The sequence below is a fragment of the Acomys minous genome (assembly GCF_964271855.1).
Source record: "Acomys minous genome assembly, chromosome: 16".
In the NCBI taxonomy this organism is placed as follows: Eukaryota; Metazoa; Chordata; class Mammalia; order Rodentia; family Muridae; genus Acomys; species Acomys minous.
In genome coordinates this window covers 59251984-59278483 of record NC_140498.1, presented here as the reverse complement: position 1 = coordinate 59278483, position 26500 = coordinate 59251984, and the positions used below count along the sequence as shown (strand labels likewise).

The following is a 26500-nucleotide window of genomic DNA, read 5'->3' as shown; positions in this document are numbered from 1 at the left end:
GCATATCAGGTCACAGCAGGACTGAGGTTATTCCTTCCCACTGAAGCCAGACAAGGCAGCCCAGCCATGGAGAAGGGATCCAAAGCCACACAACAGAGTCAGAGACGGGCCCCACTCTGATTGTTAGTGGACCCACGTGAAGAACAAGCTGCATGTTTACTACATAGACTTAAAGGGACCAGGTCCAGACAATGCATACTTCCGGGTCGGTGGGTCAGTCTCTGTGGGCCCAGGTTAGTTCACTCCATAGGTCTTCTGTGTGTGTCCTTGCCCCCAGCTCTTCCACAAGACTCCGCAAGCTGTTTATTGTTTGGCTGTGGATTTCTGTATCTGTTTCAATCCGCTGCTCGGTGGAGCCTCTCAGAAGACAGCTGTTCTAGGCTCCTGTCTGTAAGCATAGCAGAATATCATTAATAGTGTTAGGGGTTGGCTCTGTCCCGTCTGGTGGGCTTCAAGTTGGGCCAGTCATCAGTTGCCATTTCCTCAATTTCTGCTCTGTCTTTATCCCTGCACTCCCTGTAAGCAGGGCAACTTTGGGGTGGGTGGGTTGGTGTCCCCTTCCCTCCTCTGCAAGTCCACCTGGCTAGAGGAGGCGGACACTTCAGGCTCCATATCCCAAGAGTCTCCCCATTCCCAGAGATGCGCCCCTGCCAAGAGCCATTGTATTGCGGAAATGCAGTAGGCGTGTGTGTGTTTTCTGGAAGGCAGTCTGGTATTCTGCAAGGTCTGTACCGCAATGCACACCCAGAGTTGCTTCCAGCCTCTGACTCTGCTTCTTCTCTGCGCTGCTGCATCTCTCAAAACATCTGTCATGGTATGAAACCTCACTCTCTGGACATTTACCCACTCTGGTTGAACAAGCCTCCTACAAGATCTTTGTGAAGATGCACTGCGGTTCGGACGAGTTAATTCCTGATAATGGAATTCCTGATTTGATTCCGTTTTAGAAGTTAAAACATTAAATAGTCAACAGAACACTTGACAGCTGCAATAAATACTTCTGTGGACCTGCAGATGCCTCACTAAGTGACAGGCTTGAGACAGGTCTGTGGCTTCAGATAAGCTTTCCCTCTAGAAATGGCACCACAAATACTGATATATGTACCTTAAGCAGATACAAGTTGGTTTGAGCTTCCAATGAACCCAGAACATAAATGGGGTGACCAAGGACCAAATCTTGATGTCAAAAGACACAAACTGTTTTCTTACAGTTCCCTGTACCTTGTCAGCTTATGCATCAAGTACTGTTGATTTAAATAGACTTTGTATCTCAGAATGTAAGACTAGATAAAGAAATGCTTAGGTTACTGTTGGTTTCTATTTTTTTTCTTTTTTCTTTTCTTTTCTTTTTTTTTTTTCTTTTTGGTTTTTCAAGACAAGGTCTCTCTGTGTTAGCCCTGGCTGTCCTGGACTCGCTTTGTAGACCAGGCTGGCCTTAAACTCACAGCAATCCACCTGCCTCTGCCTCCCCAGTGCTAGGATTAAAGGCATGTGCCACCGCACCCGGCGGTTTCTTTTTTTTTAATTACTTTATTTAGAGTGCCTTAAATGCGTCCACCTCCCTTCCAACTGCCTTCCCTTAGTCAGGAGAGAAAGCAGGTTAGTATGGACAAGGGATGCAGACCTCACTAGCTACTCCCTGCTGGTTAGAGTCATTGTGTTCTTTGGGACAATACCCATCCCAACCATCTGGATTGCAGAACTCCAGCCAAACAGCAAATGGTAGTAGAAACCTGGAAACGTTCTCTGGATCTTTCTCTCTAGGAGCATCTTAACTCCAAGTGAAGCTAAGCCAAGCAATGCCAAAAGATGCAAAGTGTAGCAAAGTGATGCCAAGTGACCTCTCTCTGGGCTCTCAGGGTCCAAAGATGGATGTTTTCCAGCTGGCAAAAATCACACCCCTGAGCCGGGCGTGGTGGCTCACACCTTTAATCCCAGCACTCGGGAGGCAGAGGCAGGCGGATCACTGTGAGTTCGAGGCCAGCCTGGTCTATAAAGCAAGTCCAGGGCAGCCAAGGCTACACAGAGAGACCCTGCCTCGGAAAAAAAAAATCACACCCCTGGCACAAGGTAATTTCCAGCTTGAAAATATCAAGAGCCTTTCACGAGTCTGTTTTAGCTGCGAATAAAGCATTTCTACATCCCACACTTGGGACCAAAACAAAAATTATATCCTCATAAAACAAATGAGTTTTTAAAGAAACCAAAATTTTCACTAAATGTCCCCCTTTCTGTTTAAAAAAAAATTGTCTTTTTCTCTAAAAGTAGCAATCCATATGCAATAAGAATAATTATAAGAATCATGAAACTAGACGTTTATATCACATTTTAAATGAGGTGCTTATATGCAATACATCAAACAATACATCAAACAAAACAACCTTTAATTTCTATCAATATACAATAGTTAAACAAAATGAACTTATGCCTACAGGTCCCTGTTTTAGTATATTAAAGGCTCCCTCTCTTACAATAACAAACTATATGTAATAATAAGAATTATAAAAATTATTAGGTAAGATTTACATTTCTATTTTTGGCATCCTTGGGTAAAATATTCTACAAGCTACCAATTTCTTTTTTTTTTCTTTTTTTTTTTTTTTTTGGTTTTTCGAGACAGGGTCTCTCTGTGTAGTCTTGGCTGTCCTGGACTCGCTTTGTAGACCAGGCTGGCCTCGAACTCACAGCAATCCGCCTGCCTCTGCCTCCTGAGTGCTGGGATTAAAGGCGTGCGCCACCACGCCCAGCTTCGAGCTACCAATTTCTATCCTTCTAAACAATTTAAGTTTAACTGTGAGACTATAACTATCTAGTCTTCAACGGCATCAGAGACTTAAGAAGGAATAAAATTTACCTAGATATGTAGGAAGTGCAGGCAAGCAGCTTCCAAAAGTATAGAAATGACAGAGATATTTGGTTTCCTAGAGAGTCACCCAGAATTCCTCCATAACACTGGAGCACGATCTTCAGCCTTCTGGTTTGACAGACTTTTTTTTTTTTTTTGAGACAAGGTCTCTCTGTGTAGCCTTGGCTGTCCTGGAGTCACTTTGTAGACTAGGCTGGCCTCGAACTCACAGCGATCCGCCTGCCTCTGCCTCCCAAGTGCTGGGATTACAGGCATGCGCCACCACGCCCGGCTTTGACAGACTTTTTTTGACGCAGGAATTATAAGGGACTTGCCTACCTTGTCCTGGCAAAGCTCAGCAGTCGACTCCCCTGCATCCAGTTTCTCCAGTTTGGGACTGTGTTTTGTAATTGACACAAGGACATTCTCTCACCCAGTGGCTAGCTTCCACATACGAAGCCTTTGATGCTCTCTGAAATAGAACAGGGTGCTGCCAGGAGCAGATCTGTCTTATTGTCCAAAAAAAAAAAAAAGCCTTACGTTAATTAAACTCTTTAAATGCCATATTCTGTAGATCTTTGAGGGGTTTGGAGTCCATCTATCTCTCGATCTTATCTGAATTGTTTGTTTCCTAGCAATTTTTTATATGTTAATTTAGTAAACCTTTTTGTAACAAACTAAACTAGTACCTAACATAACCATTAGTTTGCCTGTTTGACTGCTAATTTGCATTTCTTAACTATCCTAAACAGTTGTAGTAGCAGCTTTCAAAAGGACTAGAACTTAACATTGCAGTGTTATAAATTATGTAAGTATAATACTTTAGCATGGTGTAACCAAATAGAATCTTAAATACATATTAATATATAATGAGCTATACCAGTGTAATCTTTTTGGTTCCATTAATGTTCTTTGGCCTGAAAGTAGATTCAACAAGCTACCCTTTTTTAAAAAAAAAAAATTTATTTATTTAAGTATACAGTGTTTCACCTTCATATATGCCTGCAGGCCAGAAGAGGGCACCAGATCTCACTATAGATGGCTGCGAGCCACCATGTGGTTGCTGGGAATTGAACTCAGGACCTTTGGAAGAGCAGTCAGTGCTCTTAACCTCTGAGCCATCTCTCCAGCCCCAACAATCTACCCTTTTACTTATCATTCCTATAAGCAACCCCTTTAAAAGAATAGCAGACATCTATCACCCATGGAATGACCAAAGCAATCCAACCCTTCCTGGGAATGGGGTGCAGTTTTCTGAAATTCCTTCCTTCTGATTTGGGAAGTATATATGGGGGGGGGGGGGAAGAAAAGTGGGATACTGTCCAGTCTTAATAAAGTTAGCCGTTTTGCTGTTAAATCTCTGTATGCTGAAAAAGTTTAGAGCTTAACTGAAGTCCTGAACAGTCTGTGATGTTGGACGATCTAGATAGTTATTCTGGCTGGGCGTGGTGGCGCACGCCTTTAATCCCAGCACTCGGGAGGCAGAGGCAGGCGGATCGCTGTGAGTTCGAGGCCAGCCTGGTCTACAAAGTGAGTCCAGGACAGCCAAGGCCACACAGAGAAACCCTGTCTCAAAAAAACTAAAAACAAAAACCAAAAAAAAAAAAAAATAGTTATTCTGAAATTGTCCCAGATGGAGATTTTTGAAGAGACAGTTATTGAGGCTGTCTGTGAGGAAGGACCACCTGGGCTACTTGTCTTGTGTTTTTTGTTTGTTTGTTTGGTGTCTGGTCCTCTTCCTCTGGAAGATATTAAACTTTCAAAGGTATTATACATTTTGTATTAATATATTATATGGGCTATGCACTGAGCACAGCTCAGTTAAAGATGATTCTCTGTAAAATAATTTTTATCTATGCCATTTAAAAGAATGGCATGATAAGTCCTGAGTAATTTATAGTAGAAAATTTGTTGGGTTGGAAAGACAGCTCAGAGGTTAAGAGCACTGACTGCTCTTCCAAAGGTCCTGAGTTCGATTCCCAGCAACTACATGGTAGCTCACAACCATCTATAATGAGATCTGGTGTCCTCTTCTGGCTTGCAGGCAGGATATTGTATACATAATAAATAAATAAATCTTTTTTAAAAATTTGTTGGCCATGCATGGCTGAAGTTCTGGCTAGAGACATTTCATGTCACAATCGGTCTTAGAGTTATAGCCATATAGAGGAATCAGCAAATTATATTACCTGTCCTGTTTGGTCTTCTTGATTTCTTTCCTTTTGTCTGCAGCCAAGATCATCAAGAGGTCTCCCCATGTCAAATCTGATCTTCATCAGTTTGGATGGAATACACAGCCTTTGTTTCCTATTGAGACAAGAGCATATTCTTCTTCACAAGGCAACACATTCCCTGTCTTCCATTTTAGAATTAGCACTTTCATAAGCTCATCCAATTCAGTTCTTTCTAAAATACAGTGCATCTTAGCAGGTGTGGTACTTGTCTCATTTAAAATATTTAAAACCAACAAATCATTATTTAATCTATTTTAGGAAGATAATCTATTCCCCTCTGTCTTATGACCACCTTTTAAAAATTGTTAGATCTTTTCATAATTGTTTGACCTCCAGGATAATAAGTTGTATCTGTAACAGGTTTCATGTCATAACATCTAAAAACACAGTTGTATCCTAGTGCCTATGCATGCTGACATACCATCAGACCCAATTTGCAAAGGCATCTCCAAGATGGTCACCATCTCTAGCAAAGTGTGTAACCATAAGATCATGCTCTCCAGAATTTAAGGCAAAATCCCATCGCAATTCTGAATATGGCGTGGTGCATATATTTCAGTTCTCCGAACCCTGCAAACGAAACACACAATCCACTGTATGACCTTGATCCAGGGCCACACAGAACAGGATTTGCACTTCTGTTTCAGCATATAGACTTTTTCATTGAGTACTTGAGCCGTGACAACACAGTACAATGTCCAGTCTAGGCATGTTGGCCTATAGCCAAAGACTTTCTACCCAGTGAGTCAATGAGCTGCCATTCTGCATTTTCCTCAAGCATTTGTGGATTTTCCTAATCCAGAACGACCTCTTTAAGTGTTACCCTAAGTTCCAGACTGCGCTTCTCCAAAGGGTCCCTATTTTGATTCAAAGATTCCAAGCTTTGTTCTACGTCCTTTAATTTAGCATCTAATGACTCAGTCTCTTCTTTCTCCAAGCCTGTCTTATTCTGATCTCCCTCAAAGTGGGTATACAAAACTGAAACCATAACTGAAAAAAATTTTATTTGTATGCTGAGAAGGGAATTCAAATGGAATCTAGAAGCACTATGTCTATCTATATTGTCAACATACGAAATAATCGTGTTCTTTAATCTCAAAATCTCTTCCTAAGGACTTTACCTTCTTAGACCCAGCTTCCCTTCTAGAGCTTACCAGTTCGGAGGCTTAAGTCTTCTCACCTGTGTCTGGCTCTTGCTTCCAGGGAGAGGCTTTTTTTTCCCCCTCCCTCAAGAGATCATGACCCCTCCCCCATGCCGACAAGTTATTTGCTCCACTGTTTGCTCCTCAGGCTAGCAATAAATAGGCCCTTCTCAAAGGGATTTAGTTTCTTGCCTTGGCTAGGAAAGTCTGGCTTTGAGAAGCTTGCTTGCATTCAAGAGACACTATTTTTTCTTAACAAGGACTTCCTAAAAGAACTGCCTCTCTGGGGTATCAATATTTGTTTTCCTGCTAGCCGCCTTGCTCCTTGCAGGGGGGTCTGTCCAATCAGGAGGCTGTGAGGTCCTGCCTTAGAAACTGGTTGCTCTCTTAATGAACAGAACTAAGAGACTACTCTATAGTTTTATTTCCTGTGTATGTTTGAGCCCTCTTAGTACGCCAAAATATTAATGTTATGTCGCGCCCTCCCGCCGGCAGGAACGACGCAGACACCAGGATTCTTCTCAATCGCGCTTTATTGGGAGCGCCCTTGAAGCTGAAGCGAAAGACCCTGAATGCCCACGAGCACGACGTTTAAATACTGTCTGTACGTTTAAATACTGTCTGTACGTGGTGTGTCAAAGTCTCATTGGTTGCATTGGATGCCTCATTAGCATGCCTCATTAGCATGCCCGCAGTCGAGAGGGCCGTGTTGGAGTGCTTCATTTGCATACCCCTGTTCGGGAGGGGTGCATTGAGAGGGCTTATGTCTGCGTATGCGCGGGAGCGTTAACGGTCGCCGCCAAGTGGTAACAGTCGCTGCCATTATCAGGTGCGGCTGCGCCTTACAATGTTACTTTCACAAAACCATTTGTCTCTATTTTTCTCTCTTAACCCAGCTATCACATAAACAATTGAAACAATGTTATATTTGTTTAATAATAAGCTTCACAACACAGTAACTGAGCAGTTTTTATCTATTCTTAGCCTTCTAAGCTGGTTTCGCTTCCTCCCAGTGTGCATCCCAGAGATATTTTGTAGCTTTCTTGATGTAACTCCTCCTAATGTTTCCTGGACCTCTCCCTCTTTCCTCTAGCTCCTCCTACCCTGGCTTGCAGTCCAGCCCATTTTCTCCCCTGCTCAGCAACTGACTGTAAACTGGTTTATCAGCATATGAGGGGACAATTGGGGAGCAGTGATTATACAACATCAAGACAGGAGATTTTCAGGACAAAAGATTGCAACCAGATATGAGGGGTACAGAAATCAGCATTTGAATTACACTATAGCCTTATGGTTACAGGCTAGTACTGAAACATATAATTACTAAAATCACCCCCGCTATGACAGCTTTAGCTGTCTCTCTGATAAATCCTTTTGATGATGAGGTAAGTCTTTCTCTGCTGCAGAGACCTTTTGCTCAGGGTGTAAGAAGTGTAACGAAGGGCTGGAAAGTTGGCTCAGTGGTTAAGAGCACTGTCTGCTCTTCCAAAGGTCCCGGGTTCAATTCCCAGCACCCACATGGCAGCTCACAACTGTCTGTAACTCCAAGATCTGACACCCTTACACCAATGCACATAAATTAAAAAATTAAATAAAAATATTTTAAAAAAGAAAAAAAGTGTAACCAGGACAGTAACATTTATTGGCGCAATCTGCCTTATCCATTTGCTTCTGTGTGGATGGTTTGTTCTTGTTCTTTTAATCTCTCTTTTTCTTATTCCCCCTGTAAATTCACAAATACGTTAGTAAACTCAAGGCTTTGCCATCAGCCTTCTAAGTAGGATAAAGTTTACTTTAGCCTGCAGATCTCTCCACAGCAGCCTGCTCCTACACAGGAGCTAATGTCTAGATGAAAGAATTGGGTTTTTTGTTTGTTTCTTTCTTTCTTTCTACACTCCTCTGCAGTTTTTGGCTAGGAGCCACTATTCGCAGCAGCCCTGGCTGCAGGAAAGACGTGACCAGTCTAAGCTCTCCTCACTAGCAGCAGCACAGCCATTCCTACCTTTGGCTCCCTCCCCTCTTTCTTCTTCTTTCAGTTGTCTGCTGTGACCAGTTGCCTGAGCCATCAGCTGGGCAGGTTACCTAAGAGATAACGTGAACTCTGAAGTCTGCGTCCCATCCCAAGATTCTACCCTGGATGGGCCAAAGCTACACTTTGGCAGCCCCCCCCCCATCACCACCACTGATTTTGGTTCTCTCCCTCAGCCTGCCCCCACACATGACCCCCACCCGACTACCCTTCCCACAACATCTCCCACCCGCTTCCCTCCGTCAATCTACTTCAGAAGTCTACTTCATCTCCCCTTCTGGGTGTGACATGAGCATCCTCACTTGGACCCTCCTTGTTATATATCTTCTTTGGGGGCTGTGGATTATAGCCTGGATATCCTAATTTATGGCAAATATCCATTTACCAGTGAGTACACACCATGCATGTCTTTCTGGGTCTGGTTACCTCATATAGGATATTTTCTAGTTCTATCAACTTGCCTGCCAAGTTCACAATGTCCTTGTTCTTAACAGCTCAGTAGTATTCCATTGTGTAAATATACCACATTTTCTTTATCCATCATTTGGCTGAAGGTGGGGCGGCATGGGAGGGGGGCTTGCAGTCCCCCCCCCAGTATGCTTTGCAGATAGATGAGTAGTAACTTGATTACAATAAATCCTTATTATCTGCATTGATCTGGAGTTTGAGTTGTGCTGGATCTAAGAGCACCCCAAAGGCTGTACCACATCAAGGAGATTTCTTTTTTTTCTTTCTTTCTAGTATGTGCTCTTTACTGTATTCAGAGATAACTGTGAAGAGCAAAGGCTTCACTAAATTGCTTATATTCATAGGGTTTCTCTCCAATATGAAATCTTTCATGACGATGAAGACTATAGAAATGTGCCAAGGCTTCACCATATTAAATGCATTCACTGGGTTTCTCTCCAGTATGATTCCTTTCATGATTTTTAAGCTGACTGTGTTGTGCAAAGGCTTTACCACATTGGTTACATCCATAGGGTTTCTCTCTAGTATGTGTTCTTTTATGTATTTGGAGATTATTGTGCTGCGAAAAGGCTCTACCACATTGATCGCATACACAGGGTTTCTCTCCAGTATGAATCTTTTCATGCCTTTGAAGATCACTATTACATGCAAAGGCTTTCCCACATTGGCTACATTCATAGGGTTTCTCTCCAGTATGTGTTCTTCTATGTTTTTGGAGAATCCAGAGTTCTGAAAATGCTTTACCACACTGATCACATCCATAGCGTTTCTCTCCAGTATGAAATTTTTCATGCCTTTGAAGATAACTATTACATGCAAAGCCTTTTCCACACTGGTTACATTTATAGGGTTTCTCTCCAGTATGTGTTCTTTCATGTATTTGGAGACTACTCTGACAAGCAAAGGCTTTACCACATTGATCACATATATAGGGTTTCTCTCCAGTATGAATCTTTTCATGCCTTTGAAGATCACTGTTACATGCAAAGGCTTTCCCACACTGGTTACATTTATAGGGTGTCTCTCCAGTGTGTGTTCTTTTATGTTTTTGGAGATTCCAGAGTTCTGAATATGCTTTATCACACTGATCACATCCATAGGGTTTCTCTCCAGTATGAATCTTTTTATGTCTTTGAAGATCACTGTTACATGCAAAACCTTTACCACATTGGCTACACTCATAAGGTGTCTCTCCGGTATGTGTTCTTCTATGTTTTTGGAGATTCCAGATTTGTGAATATGCTTTTCCACATTGATCACATCCATAGGGTTTCTCTCCAGTATGAATCTTTTCATGTCTTTTAAGATATCTATGAAATGCAAAGGCTTTCCCACACTGGTTACATTCATAGGGTTTTTCTCCAGTACAACTTCTTTTATGCCTGCAAAGACAATTGGCACACTTATCACTTTCATTACATTCATTATATTGATGAATTCTTTCATCCATATGAATTAATTTTACAGTTCTAATCTTTTCCAGGAGATAGCTTCACATGTGGCAAACAAGCAAATGGGCAAAATGTCCTCATTTCAACCACTGACATAAATCTGCCTAAAAATAGGCAAGCTTGAAAGCAGGCAGAGTCAATGACCAAACTCTGCCAAGACAGGGTAAGCGAGTCCTCAATAGTTCCTGCCTCACAAATATGTCTGTCAGTTATACTGGCCCAGAAGGCTGAAGACGATGCTCCAACGTTATAGAGAATTTTGGGTTCAGTCATTAAACTGTCATTTTTTTTTTTCAAATTGGAAGCTGCTAACATGCGTTCCCTGTTTACTCAGGTAATTAATTTTATTCCTTCTCAAGTCTCTGATGGGATGAAGACCAAACAGGTTAGTTTCACAATTAAGCTTAGCTGTTTAGGGGTTGAGATGTTTTTAGGTCTGGATAGATGTTTTAAGTAGATAGAGATGAGATATGATAGATATTGATTTACATCCAGAATTTTAGAAGCACCAAGATAGGAAAGATTGTTCTTGATTACAAGTATCAATACTTTTTCCGGGAGCTGTACCCATTGCCCAAACACGGGACATCACAGAATTGTGTTTCCACATTCCTAAGAGGGGCCACCACTGAAATACCAACTGCTCCACCCTTAAAACAGATATCAAGCAGGCCTGGGTGGCAACAGCAGTGGCCCATAACAAAAGAAAAATTGTAGACACTTGTACAACTGGCATATGAGCACCTGAAGGCTCAACATATAGAGGAGCACACTAGCCCATAGACTTCCCAGGTGTTTGTTCTAAAAAATAAATCAGGAAAATGAAGGATGCTAATGAATTTAAGAGTAGTGAATAGAGTAATTCAACCAGTATGTCCTTTTTTTTTTAAAGATTTATTTATTTTATTTATTGCATATGAGTGCTTTATCTGCAGAAGAGGGTGTCAGATTACATTATAGGTGGTTGTGAGCCACCATGTGGTTGCTGGGAATTGAACTCAGGACCTCTGGAAGAGCAGGTGGCGCTCTTAACCACTGAGCCATCTCTCCAGCCCCTTTGCAGTATGTCCTTTGCAGCCTGGAATTCCTTTACCTCTTTTGTTACATGGGTCATGGCCTATAATAGTCATTGGCTTAAAAGATCCATGTTTCATAATACCCGTGCATGAGAAGGGTAGGAAAAGGTGTGCTTTCTCAGCACATATTCTGAACAACAGTGGTCCAGTAAAAAGATACCACTGGAATGTGTTAACAGGGAATGCTAAATAGTCCAACTTTATAGAGCACAAGCTCTAACTATTTGGAAGAAATTAACAACAAGGACCTGAAAAGTGAAAATACACAGTTTATAAAAAGAACTACTTGGATTCTTCCATGTACTGTAAAGAGAACACCAATTCCAGAGGCACCAGCCTTCTATACTGATGCCAACAAGATGGAAATGTCCGGTTATAAGTCAGATAAAGTAACCAAGGTGATCAAAAGTCCCTACACCTCAGTTCAGAAGTCAGAATTCTGCGCAATCCTTATGGTGCTATCAGATTTTCCGAAATCTCTTAATAAAATTACTGACTCTCAGTATGCAGAAAAAGTTGTTACGCATGTAAAAACTGCTGAATTTAATCCTGATAACTCAGAATTGCCTTTGTCACATATGCGGTTGCCACAGGCCATCAGAAGCAGACACTACCTGTTATATATCAGTCCTAGTCAGTCTCTTACAGGTTCACCAGGCCCTGTTGTCACAGGGAAATGAGGAAATGGACCAATTGCTAGTAGGAAATATGTTAAAAGCCTCCAAATTTCATGAAAAAAACATCATGTCAACACTAGAGGTTTAAAGAAAAAAATTCCCTATCACTTGGCAACAAACCAAAGAAATAATTTTTAAAATGTCCTACGTGTTCTCTGTATAACCAAACTCCATTACCTGTTGGAAGTAAACATAAGGAAGGGTACCAAAGATGGCAGATGGCTGTGTTTCATTTTGTAGAATTCAGAAAACAAAGGTACGTACACCATACCACTGATACCTACTCAGGTTTCCGGTGGCCAACTGCTTTAAGTTCTGAAAAGGCTGATTGTGTAATTACACACTTATAAGAAACATGTGGGACAGGGACTAAGGTTTCTCCACAACAACATTCTTGACTCTCATAAATTGCCCTTCTCTGCTGTGGTGATTTTATTGTCTAATTATGTCTATTATCAAGCCTGTGATTATTATTATGGCAGTACTTCCTACCCGGGAGCAATTAATCAAGACACAGACATCTGTTATGTTTTAAAGTAGCCTCAGGCAGGGCAGATATTAATCCCCTAAACTACATCCCTTATTGGGGCAGGTATCCCAATCACATGCCATCTGTTTTTAATAATGTCTATCCAGCAACCTCCCATCCATAATCTCAAATACTTGTTCATGTTCTTTATCTGGGCCGAACCCTCCATCTACAGCAGCCATGTGGTTTTTTTTTTTTTTTTCCTAAACCATGGTGTGGCCTCCTCTCTTTTGTTCTTTTCCTTTTTACTTCTCTTTCTTAAGATTCTCTGTCTCTCTCCCCAAACCCAGGAACCTTAGCCACACCTATGCTATTGGCCCTTCCCAGGTGAGATGGCCCTTCTATTGATCAAACAGGAAGTTCCTCAGGCAAGGTTACATAGCAACCTTGGAGCACACAGACAGCAAGCAGTGATTAGCATCAAAATACATCAGACCAACCTCCAACACGTCACACTAAACTTAGCAACATTACTCCAAGTTAAATAACACCAGCTTTACTACGGACTCTCTCTTTAACAGAAGGTTTTGGATATATACTCATCACCTAGTCAATGTGTATAACTTTTGCAATATCTGAGTGGTATGAGGCTAAACAGATTACAGTTCTACAGCCCACCTCTAATGGGGCCATGATTCAAATGGTGAGATCTGTTAAGGAATTCTTCCTTGTCTTCTTTCTTTTTTGTTTGTTTTTGTTTTGTTTTGTTTTGTTTAGTTTTTTGTTTTTTGAGACAAGGTTTCTCTGTGTAGCCTTGGCTGTCGTAGACTCACTTTGTAGACCAGGCTGGCCTCAAACTCACAGTGATCCACCTGCCTCTGCCTCCTGAGTGCTGGGATTAAAGGCATGCGCCACCACGCCCGGCTCCTTGTCTTCTTTCTTAAAGGAATGACTTATAAACACAAATCACATACCTCACATTACGGTACATAGGTTTTTTTTTTCAGAATTTAATAATCATCCATACACTCAAAACAGTAATGTTTTATACTTTAAAACTCCAGGACACATTAAAATTTCTTCAGAGGCGTATTGTATCAGCTCGCACATTAAAATTACCTTCCATGTCTTCTAGAACTTTGACAATGTTCTTCAATGTTCTGTTCTTCCCAATTGTAGCCTAAAATACAGTACCAGAATATATATCATATATTATTGAAAATTAGGCAAAATTTAAGTTACTATCTTCAGTGAACCTTAGAACCATGCCTTACTTATCCACCTCATTCTTTCTTGTTCTTAATTGAAATTGCAGAAGAGCATCAATAACCAAGAAACAGTTTTACCTTTATTTTTTTAAAAAAAATGGAAAATTCACCCTCTTACCTACAGCAGTGAGGTTCCTGCAGGTCTCCAGCATCACATCTATGTAGAGACTCTTCTGGGAAGGATCCAGCAAAGCCCACTCTTCACGATTAAAAGTCACATGCACATCTTCATAGGTCACTGCATCCTAAAATATACCATACATGTGTAAACAGAAAGTGTGCTACTGATAACATTGTAAATGTATACTTCATTGACAATACATTCATATGGCTCTGTGTTTCTCACATCTATTCTGACACAGACGTTCTAATGTAATCAAGTCATTAGATTGGAAGGAAACTGAATAATGAGTTTCACCTCTGTCAGTTCTGTGCCCTTTGAATAGGATAGAGCCATGCAAGAGAAATGCCAATTAACAGAGATAAAGACTGAGAGACACAAGCTGGAGAGACGGCTCAGAGGTTAAACCCACTGACTGCTCTTCCACAGGTCCTGAGTTCAATTCCCAGCAAGCACATGGTGGCTCACAACCATCTGTAATGTGATCTGATGCCTTTGTTTGTCCTACAGGTTCATATGCCGGCAAAGTACTGTATACATAATAATAAATAAACAAATATTTTTTTTTTAGAAAGAGTGAGATACAAGCAAACAGATCAACACTACTGAGCACATATCAGAGAAACTATATGAACTACTAACTACAAAATATGATGGGCAAACTGGATAGATTAGCTAATGCATTTAATCCCAGCCCTCAGGAGGCAGAGGCAGGTTGACTTGAATGCCAGCCTGGACTACGTAACTAGTTCTAGGACAGCCAAAGGTACATATTAAGACCCTGACTCTCCAGAGAAAAATCAAACAAACAAACAAAATAAGACAAAACGAACTCAGAGGCTTTCACTGAAGTTCTTACAAAGAATTATACATTCACTCTAGTTCTGCATTCCTATTAAAGAAACCTGAAATGCCCCAGTTTAAGCGGCAACATTAATAAGCTCTTACTAAAAGGGAATGCATGTTTACACAGGCACAAATGGAAAGATGAGAATATTAACAATGTAAATGTTCATCATAAATAAGCAGCATAAGGCAGGAGAGATGGCTCAGCAGTGAAGAGCTCCCACTGCTCTTGAAAATAATTGAGCTCAGTCACCAGTACTTACGGGGGCTGACAGTGACCCATTACAGCAGGTTCCAGAGTTCTGAGGCCACCTTCTGACTACTGTGATGACCAGGCACGCATGCATATAGCCAAAATACTCATATTCATTCAAAAATTTCAAACAAACAGGTAGGAAGAAGGTCACACATCTGCAATTCAATGACTCAGAAGGCTCAGGCAGGATTAATGTCATGAATACATGCCATCGTGAGAAATAGCACATACTCTCTGCCAAAGTTCAAAATTCAAGATGTGGATAAAGCTCTGGACAACAGCATATGCTTGACATGTACAAAAACCAACATCCCAGGCCCATCAGCCAATAATATAAAAACAAAACAAAAAGCTAGGCATAATAGCCCACATCTAATTCCAGCACTCTGGAGCCACAGGCAGGTGGATCTCTAAGTTGGAGGCCAGGGTACACAAAGAAACTTTGTCTTCAAAAACAAAAACAACAAAATTTAAAAAACAAAACAGGCTAACATTGAATAGCAATTGCTTCCAGTGTATCTTATGTGATTTAGGGATAGAGTCTATAATGAGGAAGGCATGACAGCAGGAGAAGGAAGCTGACTGGTCAGGTTCAACCACAGCACAGCAGACACCAAGAACAGGAAATGGATTGGGTCTACAGACACTCAAATCCCGTCCCCAATGAGGAATCTAGAAAGGCTCCAGCTACATAACTTCCATAAGCTCCCCAAAGAAAGCCACAAAGGAGAGACGAGTGCTCAAAGACATCATCCTATCTGACAGCTTTCTGACTCCACCCACTACATTCTGAGCCTGCACTCTATAGGCTCACGGTCATCCCATGATGAAAATGCAGTTAGTCTGATGTCAGTGATCCTAAGTCCGCAACAGCCCCAACACTGTTTGAATTTCCAATGTCAAATGTCTAATGTCTTCTGACACTCAAGTCAATCTCATGACGGCCACATTTTGTAAACTCAGGAAACAAGTTGAGTATCTTTCCAACATGCAGCGGTCCACAACACCCCTTCCTATCCCAACAGAAGGTAATGGTTACACTGGACCACGGCAGGAAACCCATCGGGGAAACGCCAAATCCTGGAGCTTCAGTTTCCAAGGGCTCATGGCCCCGTCCCTGCCACTTCTCATGCATCTCTCAGTTTGGTTTCTTCCACACCCTATATGCATCTCTCCATGGCAGGTGTCTCATAGCTCAGGATTCTCTATTTAAAAAAAAATTACCTCCCCCCTCAGTCACAGTCATAGGGGAGGGGAGTAGGGGGGAAGCGGGAGGGAGGGAGGAATGGGAGGATACAAGGGATGGGCTAACAATTGAGATGTAATATGAATAAATTAATAAAATATTTTTAATTACCTCATTAAAGAATATATAGAACCATTTTACAAAAAAGTAGCTATAGAAAAACTATTGATTGTAAGTTATTTTATTAGAACTATAGCTAGACATTTTTGTTTACTTATAAGTTTAGAGCAGTGGTTTTATCTATAAGGCCACTTTGAGTTCAAAGCAGAAGTTTTATGTTTTTTTTTTTTATTTCAAATGTACACTGTGTGTTCAAAGCAAAAGCATTTTATGTCAAGGTTTCTACCAAGAATCAGGTGTCTGTCTTGTCTAGCTAATTATTTATTCTTTGTTTTTATATTCACATGGCCTTTCTTACTGCAGTAAATAAACATCTAGGCCTCATTCCTTGGACTAAACCTAGAATAAATGTATTTCCTTGATTATTAGTTTTATTTCAACCTTGTTTTTCTTCCTGGTATAATTCATGTGCTTCACAGAGTTTTTATCTTATTTGCAGGAAAGTCAAAGTTACCTGAATCAACTCAGGAATCATCAGGAATTATAAAACTATCTTCCTAAGATTCTGCAGGAAATCCGCCCAACAGAGAGAGCAGCACATCTGGAGCAACAGGCAGAGAGGGAGTCTCTACCCCACGCCAGGTTTATATGAGGGACACAGTAATGACAAGCACGGAAAGCAAGTTATCAGCAACAAGCAGGCTACAGGCCAAATCCCTGGGCTTTGCCTACACCAGGCATGCATCTGTTCATCAGCCATGCAAATATGAGTGGGCTGCCTCCAGGAAGCTCACTTGCTTTTGCCAATCCAGCATGCAAATTACACTGCTGTTCAAAAAATTACATCAAAAAGGATGTTAAAAAAAAAAAAGACACCATGAAATTTACAGGAAAAGGCTGCAACTTAGAAAAAAAAAAAAGTGAAGTAACCAAGACCCAGAAAGACAAATATGGTATTCATTCACTTAGAAATAGATATCAGCTATTAGGTAAATAACTGAGCTACAATCCACAGCCCCAGAGGACAGGTGAAGAGGAGGGCTAAAGAGACCAGCCAGCCCTTTAATTTAAGAATTTTAAAAGTTTAACCAAGAGGAAGCCAAGGAAGCCTTGGGAGCAGCAGACTGGGATCAAGTCAACATAGCTAGTCTCAGAAACATTTTTCTACAAAGCTGAATATGCAGCTGTTCTACAATTAACATCCCTTCCCTGGGAAAAAAATCACTGCACACACAATTAAAGATTAAGAAAAATCTCTTTAATGACAACATGCATTCAGCTCTGGCTAACCTCAAAATGGAGGCAGTGGGGAACAGATTTTGCATTCCACATATGCTGTCCCCTTAAGTCACTCTAAGGTGCAGGTCCATGGTTACGTTTTGAACAATATAAAAGGCTAGAGACTGCAAGTCCAGCGACTTAGACACACAGGACATTCACACAGCAAAGATAGTCCCAAAATTAATTTTTTTAAGTACACCAGTGCCCTCAAACAGCGGGTCACTCTTCAGTGGCAGGGTCCTGAAGTGCATGTGCCAGAAGAGGAGAAGACAGGAAGAGCAGACAGTAGGGAAGAAAAGCTGGGGGGTGGGGAGGTGTCTCACCCAAGCTGTATCTTAGGCCAAGGAAACTTCTTAAGAACAGCATCTTGTATGCAACTTCCAGGGGAGAATGGAAGGAAATGGGAGACATCCATGAAGTCAGCAGAACCTATCCTACAATGGGACAAACTCAGGAGTCTAATGGACAGTGATGTACAAGGGGAACACAGGGGAATCTCAAGAACGTTGTGGCCAAGCCTACAGTGGACTTGGGGCTGATAACCACAGCCCCACATGGTGGGAAGAGCTAGGTTCTCAACATCTGAAACAAGCCCTCCCCAAAGGGGCTCCAGATTATTAGTACCTCTCCAAATAGAGAAGGAGCTCTATTTTATCCTCAATACATAGAGGCCTTCGGGAAAGTTCCCAAGGCTGTTACTGGCTCTGCCTAACATGTTCCTGGGTTTGCGAAGGAGCTATGTCATTCCCCATATAGGAGGGCCTCGTGGGAATGCTACCTTGATCAGACCAGTCTTCGACGCAACCATGTTTTCCTTTTCAAAGAGTTGTCAACCTGTGTAGACTTTTTCATGTGGCCAATCTATGCTTTCTTAAAAAAGAAAACTGGATCTTCATGTAGAGGAAGTTTAATTCAGAACATGGCTGCCCTGGCAACAGATCGCATCCAAAAGCCCTTCTAGGCCTGTGGGGGTCTGACTGTAATACAGACCTGCCTTTAATCCCTGGAGACAGAGGCAAGCGGATTTCTGACTTCAAGGCCAGCCTGGTCTAGAGCAAGTTTAAGGTAAAGAAAAGCTTCGCCCCAGGCCTGGAGGTATACAACTTTAATCCTAGCACTCAAGAGACAGAGGGATGGAGATCTCGGAAGTCTAGTTATTTCTGGCAGGTGATTCAGTCGAGTCAGTGAGTTGAAAGGCAGTTCAGTGGAGCTGAGTTTGCAGAATTCAGAGGCAGCTTTACCTGGAGATTTTACGGAGGCAGGCTGAAGGGAGAACAAACCAGACACAGGCGAAGGCAGAATGAGACAGAGAATGAGAAGGAGCCAGAAGATTAGAGCATATTGTCAAAATTAGCACGAGGCCAAGCAGAGCAATTCAACGAGAAACAGGAAAGCCGGTCAGTCAGTTGCGAGAAGAGTTTGAGCCAGGACAAGTGGGTTGAACTAGCCAGCAAGAGTTCAGAAAGAATTAAAAATGGTGAGCTTATTGGGCAGTAAGCCTCGGACACTAGAGGCTTCTAGTGCTAGGTTTGGGTTAGCAGATGGGGGCATTAGGCTTCTAGAGGACAATGGCATCAGGAGAATAACAGTTACTTTAATACCTTTATGTCACACCACGCCTTAATGTTGGTTGTGACCCTGTGACGCCCCATGGAGCAGCTTGTGAGAGGCCTGTTCTCTGATATGAGGATGGGCCCGGTGGCTGGCTGTAAATCAGAGCTATCTCCTTTATGATGGCTTGGAGGCAAATGTCTGGGCACTCCTGGTGAACACAGCAAACATGTGTGTCCTAGCACGCTAATCTCTAACAGGCCTGGTTAGCACACTGCTCATCTGTGGGGTGTTGTAGAGCAGTCCTCCTCAGCTAAATTCTACTTGGTGTCACTTACTGTGTCCTAAGCGATGGTAAATCCTTTACAGCATCAACTCTACTCTTCTACGTCACAGCTTAATATTGGAGTGCTACCCACCACAGGAGACGCCTTTTACAGACTCCACAAAAATTAACTCCAAATGGATCTCACACCTAAGTGTTAAATGTTAAAGGCAGAGCTTGTGGAAGACACTAGAGAAACTAGGGCTTTCTGAGTTTGGCATTTTGCCAAGGACGTTTCTACACACAAGCCCCTGTTGCAAATGCTTTGCGCAGACGCAGCCCCCGAAGTGTAGTCAGGCAGAGCCCACAAGCCAGTCCAAAGGTGGTGCCTAGGATTAAACTGCTGTCATCCGTGGCTGCAACCGCTGTTTACCACGGAGCCCCCAGGGAAAGACCCAGCACACCAGCCCCCCGCTGCTCAGATGCCTGCTCCTCCCCGTTGTGTGCAGTGACCCTGCGCTCACCATGTCGGGGCTTCAGAGCTTGCCTGAGCTCTCCTCACAGCACTGAGCAGCTGTGCTCAGAGCGCGTCACTCAGAACCAATCAAGCCTGCTCAGCATCGGAGCTGAAACTGTAGCGCGGCACCCGGAAGAACAGTCCTCCTCTGACGTGCAGGTCTGCCTCGAAGCTGTGATTGGCCAGTGGGTCTTGATTGACACGAAAGCTTCCCACAGGGCTAAAATGTGCAGAAGGGAAGTGGCACAGCAGTCCAGCCGGGTCCAGGACCACACCCTTTCCAGATATTCAGGGACTTGCATTTCAGTAGCAGTTGTGGCTGTCCTCCTACCCGTCTGTCTCCCCACCCAGCCCACTCCAGCTTCCACCCTTGGGCTGCTTGGTAGGCAGTGACACTGAGCTAACCAGGCAAGGACATCAGAGCTTCTCTGAGCTCTCCTCACAGTACACAGTATGCACTTTCCCTTCTTGCTCTTGGAAACTAGGTAAGCATGGCTTGCATAGCCCATCACTCCACTTGCAGGGAGTTATCAATCTGTCTCACAGGTGGAGGGGGGCCCACAATATTTACAATTAAAGAGAGATTTTAGGAAACAGGATTTTTGTTTTGTGGCTTCATGCTGGGTTCAGGTAAACTGCAGCTCCTTTTCACCTGGTAGGTATGAGACAGGCCTGGGAGAAAAGCAGTTGACAGATGACAAACACTCCCGGGCACTACTGTTAGCAGACACGTCTTCCTCAGTGGGAAGGTGAAAAAGAACACAGCTGTATTGTTAAAGGCTGTCTACATGAACAGAACTGATAGGATTGATCTATGTATGTAGAATGTGGGTTTGTTATAATGGCTGACAGGTTGTGGTCCAACTAGTCCAACAGTGACTGTCTACCAAGGGAAAGTTAAAGAATCCATGTTGCAGGATATTTGATCACACTGTGAACCCTGAAATTGTGTACTGGAAAATTTTGTTTTTAGTTGTGGTGTGGCTCAGCCCTAGCACACACCTTTAATCCAAGAGCTTTCCCTACTTTTCTTTTCTTTCTTTTTCTTTTTAATATGGTTTTTCAAGAGATGGTTTCTCTAGTAGCCTTGGGAGTCCTATACTCACTCTGTAGACCGGGGTGGCCTCAAACTCACAGAGATCTGCCTTCCTCTGCCTCCCTGAGCGCTGGGATTACAAGCATGCATCACCATGCCCAGCTAACCCCAGAGCTTTCTGTAAACATGATTAAATAAAACCATCCAAATAAAATAAAATAAAATAAAATAAAACCATCCATAGGCCAAGAGCAAGCAACCCATTGACATGAAGCGAACATAGAAACAAAACAAAACATAGAATGACAGGAAGACCAGAGGACAGATGGAGAGATGCACAGGAAGTGGAAAGGAGGGGCAATCAACTTGAAGGCTTTTTTAGACCGCATGGAGAAGGAGCAGGGGCTATTTCCTTCTGGGATGTTGGCCGGGTAGGAATGGCAGCTGGGTGCCTTCTCTTCCTTTCTGATCTGGTAGGCTTTCACCCCAGCATCTAACTCCCGAGTCTCTATAGGTAAAACCAAACATTTGGGATTTTTGCTTAAAAACAACAAATTCTGTAATGGTTCAGTCCATGTGGATGGACGTCTCCAGTGACCTTCAGTATATACCAGAACCCTACCTCCCTTCCACCAACCCCTTAACCCTGGGTATGAGAAAGAGTGCTCATGGGGAGAGGAGACGCAGACCCCTTTACTTCTCCCTGCTGTTTAGTGTCAACTGGGTTCTTCTGGGGCAATGGCAATCTCCATCAACAGGAAATACAAGCAATCTCCAAGCCACTGCACAGAAACGTTTCTCTCCGCCTGCCACACCAGTCTCTGGTCCCTCTAAACCGCTACACACCTCAACACCACCACTGCATGCCACACTTTCTCTCTCTGTGCTCTCCTACTTACCGACCTAAGCATCCTAAACCACGTCCCTCCCCATACCACAGGAGGTGGGCTACTACCAGTTTGCAATGACCATGCCCCGCATGAGATAGTTATCAGCTGTAGACTAAAAGACAAAACTAAAATCCCACACTTGGAATTAAAACCAAAAAAACATATTTACATGACATAACTGAGTTTACAAAGAAACCAAAACTTCCATTACATGAGGTACCTACCACAAGGAGCAGACGTGTCTGTCAGAAAAGCCTTTAATTATTAAAACATCTTTAAATGCCATATGCTATAGATCTCTGAGGTGTTTGAAGATCATCTATTTACTGTTATATAGTAGATAATCATATCAGTCTGTCTGTCTGCCTGTCTCACTATACCTAAAAAGACAAAAACTGCTTTTTTCTTGTTATATACTGTCTGCTTAATCTTGAAAACAAATGCACCTTTCAAACATATATAAGACTAAATAAAGCTTATTTCTGTAATTAACTAAACCAGTATCTAACAAGACTGGCATCTCCAATCAGCCTATATCTCTTGCAATAGTTAGCTTTCAAAAGACTAGTACTTTAAATCACATTTTCAAATGAGTTGTATATGTACAATACATTATACAAGAGTTTAAGAAGTAATCTTAAATTTCTACCAATATAGAATAACAACGTAAATATTTGAGGCTAGTAGGTTCAATAAACTACCTTTTATCCTATAATTCTATATTCTTCCCCCCTTTTTACCATTCCCCCTTTCTCTCCTTTTCCTAACACTAGATAGAAGAGAAAAATAAGGATGGGGGAGAAAGACAAAGATCCCTGAATCTAACCTTTATTTTGTTTCTTTGCTTACCATTACTTATAATCATCCCCCCCCCAGATGAAAACAAACATACATAACCTACCAAAACCACCCACCCAGCCTACTGGAGATGGGAGCATCATGTTATTAAAGTTATTTTTTGCTGTCTGGGGGCAAAGACATCTTTTTTTGTACCATATGAAAATTGGGATACTAGCCAAGTGCTGGGAAAGCTAGCTGTATCTTTCTCTGTCCAGTCTCTATGTTTTCTGTCCAGTCTTTGTGTTTCCGTTCAGTCTCTGTAATTTCTGCCCTGTGTGTGTTGTATGCCCTTTTTATGTTGATCTGCATGCAAATTCTTGAGGAAACAGCTAAATCAACTGAGCTACTTGCTTTGTGGTCTTTTACACTGGGGGAAAAAAAAACCCAAACTTTTAAGATATTAGTGTAAGCACGTTTCTGCATGTATACATATGTATGTGTGTGTGTGCATGCGTGCGTGTGTGCAAGGTGCACAAATCAGTTAAACACACTTTTCTGCTCTATATTTGAGCAAGGGAAAGGCATATATCAACTTTATGAGTCTGTTTGAACTGTAATATAAATCTCTATCCATGCTATATGAAAGGCCGGCATGTCATGAGGACCAGACACCAATAAGATTCATTTGCCATACAAAAACATTCTATTTCAGATAGTAGGCAGTATCACTGGCCAAATCTAATTTTTATAAGTTTTGTTGGTGTCCATATTTTTTCATTCCCTGTAGATACATAAGCATAAATGCCCCCATTTCAACACTATTGTGGGTTTCCATTCCATTGTCAACAGATCTTATAGTATATTGGTTGTCGTTGTTCCTCGGTTTTTTCTATAACCCAATGTCTCTCAGCTGCTGTTGTTCCTTTTTCATCAACATTAAAAAACTTAGAGTCAACAAAGCATTATTTAATCTGTCCCTGGGGATCTTTAACCTTCCTTTTTCTTCAATAAGCATCTCTTTTAAGATACGATTAGCTCTTTCTACAACTGCTTGTCCTGTAGGATTGTGTGGTGTACCAGTAATGTGCTTTATATTATAATATGTCAAGACTTCCTTCATCTTACTGGATACATATGCCAATATCCCCAGCATTGCCATTATATCCAATAAGTGTGTAATTACCCAATTAGTCATTTCAGATATTAAGTCAGTCGCCCATTGAAACCCTGAATATGTATCTATGGTATGGTGTATGTACCTTTGTTGTCCAAATTCTGCAAAATGAAACATAGCCACCTGACAGATTTCATTTCTTTTGGTACTGTTAGGGTTACTCCCAGCAGGTAATGGAGTTTGGTTATACAGAAAACATGTAGGACTTAAAATTTCCTTTTTCTTTGGCTTGATGCCAAGTGATAGAGAACTTTTTCTTTAAACCATTACTATTAACATGATGTTTCCCATGAAAATGTAGGGCTTCTTGCACATTTCCTATTAGTAATTGGTTGATTTCTTCATTTCCTTGTGCCAAGGCCCTGGTAAACCTATATGAGACCCAATATGAGTAACATAATAACGGATAGTTGCTACTTCTAATGGCCCTGTTGCAACTGGGTAAATAACAAAGTCAAGTCTGGGTTATCAGGAGTAAATTCAGCAATTTCTATATGGAAGACAACTGTTTCTACGTATTGTCAGTAATTATGTTAAGAGCTTGAAGAAAATCTAATATTACTTACTATAAGGACTGCATACACTTTGAATTTTAAAAAAATATTTATTTATTACTATGTATACAGTTAACACTTCTGACTTTTGAATTGAGGTATAGGGTCTTTTGATTAACTTGGTTCTTTTATCTGACTTATAACCTGCCATTTCCACCTTGCATGTGTACCAGTATAGAATGTTGTTGCTTCTGGAATTTGTGTTCTCTTTACAATACATAGAAGAATTCAATTAGTTCTTTTTATAAGCTATATATGTTTGCTTTTTGGATATCTGTTACTAAATTCTCCTCAATAGTTACTACAAGCTGTCTGCCAATCATCATTGATCACCCACAATGACATAATCTCAGCATTAGTAAGAGGTACTACAATTTCAGTTGGATCTGTTCCTGACACTCGATGAAGTCTTATTCTACCATTTACAATTAAGAAATCTATTCTATGTTTGCTTCAGTTTTTCACTTTATGTGCTAAGAAGATATATTCTGTAATACCATAACTCCTTTGTACAGTAAGCCCAGTAGAATGAGTTGAAAGCAAAATAATCAAAATACAATCAAGTTAGGATCAGCTCAATCCACATATGTACCTTGTAGTCTTTGTCCTACCAGAATTAAAATCTGAATCTCCTTATAATGTCTGAAACAAATTATTTAACTCATAAATACTTAATCCAATTGTAGGCCTCAAGCAGTTACTATCTCCCATTAAAACTTAAAAATCATTAAGAGTTTGTAACTGTTCTCTATAAATATGTACCTTTTGTGATATAATTTTGTTAATTTATTCTATAACCCAAGTTATAGGCTTTGAATTTTTACAAACCTACTTTATTTGGGATTCTTTAGATGCATATATGTGGGTTCCTTTCTCCAGGAGGCTGGGCTGAGAACCTGGTTACATAGTTTTCTTCAGCCTTCTGGAGGCTAGCTGAAGAAGGCTCTGTCCTGAGAACCGGTCACAAAGAAGGCCTTCTGGGCTGGGAGGAAGCACGGAGTAGCTGCACTCAACTGGGTTGAGAGGCCCCCTTCTGAAGGGGAAAGAAGGCCTCTGGCTTCTGAAAGGCCAGACTACACTTTATTAAAATAAAGACAAAAAGAGTCAAATGACTAGATTTTAATTCACTAAGCTTAAAAAAAAAAAAAAAGGGGACAAGGGCAGAGAGCTATGAGGGAGAAAGGGGGTGCGCTGCCAAACCTTCCAGCTCCTGGGTTTTTAGACTAAGCTTACCTGAGTAGCAGGAGACACTCCCGGGACACTTGTCTCCAGGGCACCTTTGATATGTTTTTCCTCAAAGAGCCAGCTCTTGACACCTTTTGTGTGGGTTAGGGTCTACAAGGAACTGTTTTTTTTTTTCTTTATCACATTTGGGTTGGGTCTGGTGGGTTGTTATCAACATGGGGGTCCGCTCACCTGTGTCCGAGCACAAAGCTTATGGGGGGGGGGGAGCATCTCCTCCAAGCTAACAAGGGCCCACACATACACCTCCATTCCAACCTACCTATGCTGCATAGGAGAGAAGAGATGCTAATAGGAACAGGAGAAGTAGACCTTTTTAGACTCCGTTCCTTGGAGCGATTCAGCTCAGGATTCTAGTGGACCTGTTAAAGAGCAAACCAGCAACTCACGAAAGGTGACTGCAATGACAGCATCTGGACTTCAAAGTGTTCGCCTGAGTGCTTCTCCCTAGGAATCTCCTCAGGTGGAGCGACGGACAGCCAAACAGTGGGAGGCAATACCAAAACTAAAAAGTCAAGCCTCTGTTTTGGGCTCATGCCCTCTCATAGTCCGTATTGGGATGCTTATCCGTTGGCAAAGACTACGCCTCCGCACGAGGCAGTTCCTCTTCTAGTCGACAAACACCATGTGTCCTCTCAAATCCGCGGAAACAGACCTCACACCTTCACACAAGTCTGTTTCCCATCTCACACTTAAGATCAAACAAAATCATGTTTACATATATTACATATACCCTTTCTATAAAAAATAAACTATATGCAATAACAGTAATTATGAGAATTATCAGGTAAAAGTTACATTTATAAGGTCATGTCCATTTGTATTTGACAATCTCAGCAAAAGTATTCAATTACCTATCCTATCCTAACAAGTCCTATTCTAGTGTCCAAAGTTTTCCGAAATCACTTACTTATCCTAATTCACATCTGTCAACCTAAAAACATATTTTTAGTTCCCAAACAACTAAAGCTAAATTGTAGTAATACTGTGGTTATCCAGTCTTCAACCCCATCAGAGACTTA

At 41.6% G+C, this 26500-nt stretch overlaps 2 protein-coding genes across 14 annotated transcripts in view; one reads left to right on the top strand and one right to left on the bottom strand.

Annotated features, from left to right (window-relative positions):
• LOC311585997 (uncharacterized protein) overlaps nucleotides 1-26500 on the top strand; it is a 139895-nt gene that overhangs the window by 34723 nt on the left and 78672 nt on the right. The window lies entirely within an intron of this gene.
• Nucleotides 270-19963, bottom strand: LOC311586014 (uncharacterized protein). 7 transcript variants are annotated; one of them, XR_014775437.1, is made up of 9 exons: nucleotides 19810-19963; nucleotides 13778-13904; nucleotides 13511-13571; nucleotides 8712-10100; nucleotides 8224-8303; nucleotides 5501-5649; nucleotides 5035-5152; nucleotides 3185-3354; nucleotides 270-388 (listed from the first exon to the last, which is right to left on the bottom strand). XR_014775437.1 is itself a non-coding variant. In XM_084761810.1 (4 exons), the coding sequence occupies exons 3-4, from the start codon at nucleotides 13515-13517 to the stop codon at nucleotides 8959-8961; spliced, it is 1149 nt and encodes a 382-aa protein (XP_084617936.1). In that variant the 5' UTR covers nucleotides 13518-13571; nucleotides 13778-13904; nucleotides 19810-19963; the 3' UTR covers nucleotides 5659-8958. The 7 variants fall into 7 exon arrangements, 1 of the variants encoding a protein (XP_084617936.1); XR_014775435.1 differs by having other exon boundaries at nucleotides 8224-10100; XR_014775436.1 differs by having other exon boundaries at nucleotides 3185-3350; nucleotides 8224-10100.